At 46.6% G+C, this 6,415-nt stretch overlaps 1 protein-coding gene across 1 annotated transcript in view; it reads right to left on the bottom strand.

Moving 5' to 3' along the window:
- The window catches only part of ZDHHC1 (zinc finger, DHHC-type containing 1), a 17,203-nt gene extending 13,241 nt beyond the window's left edge, over nt 1–3,962 (bottom strand). Inside the window, 3 exon segments of the mRNA XM_009330362.1 lie at nt 400–501; nt 1,144–1,319; nt 3,744–3,962. Of these exon segments, the coding sequence (XP_009328637.1) occupies nt 400–501; nt 1,144–1,319; nt 3,744–3,962 (497 nt within the window).
- Nucleotides 3,963–6,415: the final 2,453 nt, after the last annotated feature.

The following is a 6,415-nucleotide window of genomic DNA, read 5'->3' as shown; positions in this document are numbered from 1 at the left end:
CGTGCAATCTGGATGCAGGTTGTTTCAGAGACGGGAACAGCACAATCACGGTTCTATTCCCACTCCAGCTCTCAGAAACATTAAGGACACCCAATTAACATCCCATAAGCTTTTCCTAATACCAAATAATAAGATTATGTTCTCTGTTTTTACTCGTAGATGGTCAGCTACAAAATTCTAAGTGTAGGAGTTTTATCCCTGGTCATTTGAATGTCATAATCATGCTTGCATTTTCCATCTAGTTTTCTCATGACTGATTTTATTCAGCCGGGGTCTGAAAGAAAAGTGGTTCTGTGTGGCTGAATACAGACCGGACTGAGATGCAGGAGAATCTTGGGAAGAGAAGGGGCGACATTATTGAGGCAGTGTTGTGCTCCTGTCACAATGCCAAGCTCTTACCAGTAATTCCTCTCTCCCACACAGTTGTTGAGCCATTTGCAGTGGTGATCAAAGCCACACACACACTTGTTGCAAGTTCCACAGTGCTTTGACTTGGCGCTCCTGCCAAAGAAAGGGTGGCGTCAGCGTGGCAGCACCAGCTCATTACCATGACTTTCCAGCGACACAAATACAGGGGGATGCAGCAGCAGAGGTAACACATACAGGTAATAGTGAGAAAACCTTCTACATCAGGAATGCTTCAACACCCAAACGTAGCGGCCATACCGGCCATCGTTGGACCACAATCCCAAACACTGCAAAAATTGCCTTTCAATGCACTGCGTGATTTCTAATTTGGGTAGATCACTGATTTCTTATTTGAAACCCTTTAGCAGTTCTACAAAGCTTGATCTTAGTGTCTGCCCTCCAAGCATTTCCTGCTACCGTATTAGCTTCTGGCCAGATACAAGCACACACGCACAAGTAACACGTTGTTAGGTCAAAGACCAACATCCAGGTAACACGGAACAATACGGTCCTCTCCACACAACGTGTGAGCAATTAAATAAAACATAGAACCACGCGCACATTTGACAGCGGGCACCTACCCAACTAACCGAACCCTGCCACAGGATGAAGTTTAACTCGCGCTATAGAGCTTCAGGGGCTCAATTTCAATCGTATAGTCTAACATTAAAGACTAACGGTGAAGCGTAATGGTGAAGAAGACAGAGTAGTAGAAGGAAAAGAGAAGATACTTACACATCTACATCACAGACATGGCAATGATGGTTTTCAATGACATGTGCATGTTGATTACGATTGAAGGTGGCCAGAGGCCCTAGATAGTTTTTTTCTCGCACATTTGCATCCGCAGGATCAATGGAGACTGCAGTAAGATGAACAACTAAATGGTAGATAAAACACACTCCTGGACACTGAAGTACACAGTTAAGGATTGTATGAGTGATTTAATGCATATATTTTTATCCTTAATACACAAAGCCCACACAGATGAGAAATACATAGCTTAGAATTAGAAATCACTATATAACCGATTGCAGCACATTAATCTGAGCTTTCTTAACGGAGATGTTTGCGCTGTAATAAATATCCTCTGGAAAAAGATAACTAAATCTACAGGCACAACCCTCATTATTATGTACTACTCTGCCTCACAGAAACGCCCTTCCTATCACAGGAGTTTTTAAAAATTACCTTTACTTACCAGAATCTGACCCCACGTGCAGACTGTTGACATAGGTCCACGTTTCTTAGTCCATACAGACTCCTTGGAAAGGAACAGACAGTTAAGGCCATGCACACGCCCCTTCACAAGACCAAACTTCCAAGAAAGAAAAAAAAAAAAAGTCACATCAAGGAACTAGTACTGATCACCTTGCTTTCCTTTTCCTTAGTCAGAATCGCAGGGAAGAGGATCACCCCTTTAAAGTAGGCTCCTACACAATTTACAGACAGACAGTATCCAGGATTTGTCATTGTTTCTTGAAATGTTACCTGTTTGGATTCTTACTTGTAAACGCAGTAGCAAGTCAGAGCAAATAGGCTTTAGCAGTACTTTTGATCCGGCACCTGAAGTAACTGCCGATATTTGGAAAGAATATACAAATATGTAAGAACATACAAATACAAAGCAGCAAACCTGCGCGCCTAGAGTACCGCTGTGCTCGAGAGTTTGCTTCTCAACATACTGCAACTAAATGAGCAGGCGTGCAAAAATTAACCTTCCGGTTTATTTGTTGGACACCCAGATGTGCACGTCATTGATCATACTAAAGCCTAGGGAAAATAGAGCAGTGCAGTAAGGAAAAAAAGGAGGTCTTTGAGAGGTCTAGCTGGCTGGGGCTCTGATGACTGGTGTAGAAGAACGGGAAGGGATTTGCCTTTGACACAAAAGAGACATTACTGCTTTATCAACTGGCAGTAAAACTTTGGGAGACATTAATCTGTTGGATTAGAGTGACTTTAGATTGAGTTATGAAGATATTTGGTAGACAAATTCACGAGGTTTGAACCGTGACAAAACCAAGGATTTGGGTAAGCCAAGTAGATGTAAGACCACTGTGAGCTAATGATATTAATGCCTAAATCACGCAGGTGTAACTAAAACAATGATAAGCAAAAGCATCTCAAACATATCAAAGCCTCCATGGACATACATAGATCAGATGTATAAATGATGTAAGTGCATATCCCATCTCTTCAGAACTTTTCCCAAGATTCTCTCTGTAATATTTCCTGGTTATCTGGTTCTGCTAAGAAACCAGTAAGTGGCACTGAGCCACTCGGTCGATTTTATTTTCACCAGGAAGACGTTACCGGAGAGATGACAAAAGCAAACACTTGCTCACAAATTATAAACCCTCACCAGCTTGTTAAGTACTACATTCAAATCTCAGATGCCCTCTTCCAGTCCGCCACTCCCCAGACACACTGGTCCACCGGGAGCCAGGGCCTGGCCTTGAGGAAGTTCCTTCCCTGGGCGCAGGTGACAGTACAAGGTGGCACTGGGAGCACTGGGATTGCTCCCCAGCACACTCCGTCTCTAGTCCCTCTCCTTCCCAGCTGCAGGAGCAGCAAGCGCGCACAGCTCGAGGGAAGCGGGTTGAGGACAGGAGGTGGAAAACACATCGGGCTGGGCTGAGTCAGGCTTTGCTGGGCAGCACACAAGACAAGATGCCTTCACAGTACAAGCACCTCACCTTCTGATACTGCCCACACTGAGAGGACAGTTAGACGTGTATTAAACTCCTGCTCGAGACTGTCCCACGACAGAGCTCTCCTCTGAGGTTCACACTACACCACCTCGTCTTTCACTCACAGGTTTTCTACAGAGGACAGGGAGAAGATCAACTGCCAGCTATCACAGGCAACCACGCTGTAAAATCATAAACATATAAAGCTGCCTTTCAAGACTCGTTCCGTCAGCACAGGGAGGTGTGGCTGCCCATCGCGGCAAGGATGCTTCAGGAGGGGCTTTTTTAGCACGGCTTCCCCCAAACCCCGCAGCACACTTGTAGAAGAGCAATATAAAGCAAAGGAGACACGTAGGCAGAAGACGACAGCAGAAGAGCCTCGGAGGCAAAGATAGTAACCTTAACAGAGAGTGATGAAGGAGACAAGCAGAACGTTAATGACCTACCTAAAGTTGAAGGGCAGAGAGGCTCTCAAAATAACTCTCTTTTATAGACAGGAGAAGATCAAGATTATGGTTATAGTTCAGAAGAAGATTCTGGCTCAGCTGCTTTCTCCTATGCTTTCTACGCTACCTAATGACTATTTTAAAAAAATCCCACTGATAGTTTATTACAGTCCACGTTCTCCTCTTGACCAAAGGATACGATATAGCCAGCGGGCAGCCAGTGGCGAGGCAGGAGAGGAACCAGGATTCCAAAGCCAACCAGCGCAAAGAAGAGGTACAGCAACCAGGCAATAATCTGGAAAAGGTGCAGAGGCCAGCTCCAGCCATTCCTTCGAGCGCGTTGGACCTGCACCTCAGGAACAGCTTCGCCAAAATTCTCTGGAGCTGTCTTATTAGGAGGTTTATTGCAGATATTCATCTACAGAAATCAAAAATGGAAAACACAAAATACGTGATACAAAAATATTGTGACTGAGCCCCGGTCCTGGAGGTGTGCTCCGAGGTGGACAGAAAGTCGGAGAGACTAAAACGACGACACATCTGAGGAGACACTTCTCTCTGCACAGGGGATTTGTGATCGATAGTAACAGAAGGGAAAAAACAATTACACACTCTAAAAGCAAGTGCTGACGTCTGCGTGAAACGACAATACCCCGAACTTTCAGCTAAGGGAAACTTGCAGGTTTTGCCAGTCTTTGAATGGATCTAGACCTAAATTGAGTAAAAAGAGCAAAGAGAGGGTATTTGGGTGGCAGGCCGGAGATGGAGTATGATATGCTATGGTCTGGGGATGTGTTCATGCCAGAACGCTGTTATGGATGACGGCAGAACAAATGCTTTCACCTGTCTCAGATATGCCATGTTTTCCTTCCAGCTAGTGCAGAGAAGCGTAGTGAGAGCGGGTGGCCCCACTGGAGCACGTGGTCTGGAACCGCAATTTAGCACCGCACAGCGTCCAAGAAAACAGAGACTCCTTGGTCAGCAACAAAGGAAGTGGAAAGCACTAGAAACTGAAAAAGTGAACTGATAATTTAATGACAAAAAGGGGAAAAGAAGCAGGAGTCACTCCACAACACAAGTATAAAGCAGACTGTTGCTAGAAGAACAGAGCAGAAAGTTACGTATGCAGGACATCCGTGCAGGAAGCACCTTGATTATTCAGCTGTCCTACAATGTCTGGACTCCTGGCAGGAGAAAGCAAGATTTAACTGCAAAGGTGAGTTACGAACCATAACCTGGAAAGTTCCTGATGTTTCTGGTTCCTGTTTGCACAACAGTTAGGAGCTCAGAAGCGATTTCTCCTTTTTTCAGTTTGTGTTGGATTATTAGTTGTTGCTTTTCGCATGCCACGGAGCCAGGATGAGCTTTTAACAACAGAGAGGTGGGCTGCTCCGCTTCACGGAAAACTCGGGTGCAACAAGATGCTAGGGAGTACAATACAGGCAGCAGGTCAGGGGTGGCATTGCACAACCAGCACTAAGAAGCTCTGCCGGACCTGAGCTGACCCGAGGTACCTCTGCACCACGCTCGCTGTTCCTTAGTAACTAAAGAGGATGTTAAATTAACACCTAAGAGGGATAAGCGATTTCAATTAGTCTGACTAACTTGCACACGAGCGTGCTGAAAGAAAAGGAGGCGGTCTCTAGCTCACTTGCGGTATTTTTGATAATGGTTCCAGTACCAGAAAAGTGCCGAAGGGCTGGAAGACAGCAAGCATGCCAACGTGCTGAAAGAGCGAGCGAGCAGAACGATTCAGATCTTGGTACACCAACGGTCCTGCATCAGTCCCAGGCAAAGGGCTGGAAATGTCTTTTGGGGTCAACTGGTAGAGAAGTAGGGGGTAAGAATAAAAAAGAAGGTAATTTATGCTCATCAGCACAGTCTTATCAACAAGCAGGCTGGAAAAAAAAAATTCCTAACTTCAGTCTTTGAAGAAATTAGCAGTATCTGCCTGCATTCACAGTTTAAATTGCTGCACAGCAACTGGCTCATCAATGATGAGAAATAGTTACTAATCGTGTGATACTTTTCTCATTGGGTTGTTGAAAACTTGCTTGCGCATCACCTTGAGCTACCTGTTACAAAAACCGCTCCGATTATTTGAAGAAATTCCCAGGTTTCTCCTTTCTCCCAGTCAGACCCTGGCCGGGGGAGCCAGGCCCACCCAGGCCCGGGAATCCCTGTTTTGCTGCAAGATGTTGCTGTTTTATAACACCAGGTGGTTTTAACACGGTGTTATGTAACGTCAAAAGCTTCGGTACAATTCGACAGAATTTTTTACGTGGTGAGCTGCGAGCGGAGCCAGGGGCAAGCTGCCCCCTGGCTTGAACCACCCCCAGGGCTGCAGTCATCCCACAGCAGCGTCTGTCCGGTGGGGACAGACTCCCAAGAAGGAAGCAAGCCCCGTGTAACGCTTCGTCTGCCCCGTGTCAGAAGCGAAGTTCCCCTTACTGGCTTCTCTTGTAGCTGGTGCACCGGTCACCCACCGACAGCGACGAAAAACAGGGCTGTACGTGAAGAGACTCGAGGACAGAGCATCTCCCCTTCCCGGTGGGGTGCCCTGCGCTGTGGGTATGCCCGGCACCCCTTCCTACCCAGCTACAGAAAACACTGAATATAAAAATCAGGGCACGAAGTCACCGTCAGGGCTTACTCGGTCACTGTAGACAGAGGAGAGGTAACCGAGTTGACGCTGGTTGTTAACTATACCAGTTAACTATAAGTCAGCCGGGAGTTATCAGGTTCACCCCTTCAGATGTTCAGCCACCGGACGGCCAAGCGCTGGGCAGCGGGAGGGAGCATGCAACCAGCCGCGCCGGGGCACCGGCACCTCCCGGGGACGTACGGGCAGGCACCGGGGACCGGGACCGG

This window comes from Pygoscelis adeliae, unplaced genomic scaffold (assembly GCF_000699105.1).
Source record: "Pygoscelis adeliae isolate BGI_AS28 unplaced genomic scaffold, ASM69910v1 Scaffold458, whole genome shotgun sequence".
In the NCBI taxonomy this organism is placed as follows: Eukaryota; Metazoa; Chordata; class Aves; order Sphenisciformes; family Spheniscidae; genus Pygoscelis; species Pygoscelis adeliae.
Note: the sequence above shows the minus strand (reverse complement) of the source record. Positions and strands in the feature narration are given on the sequence as shown.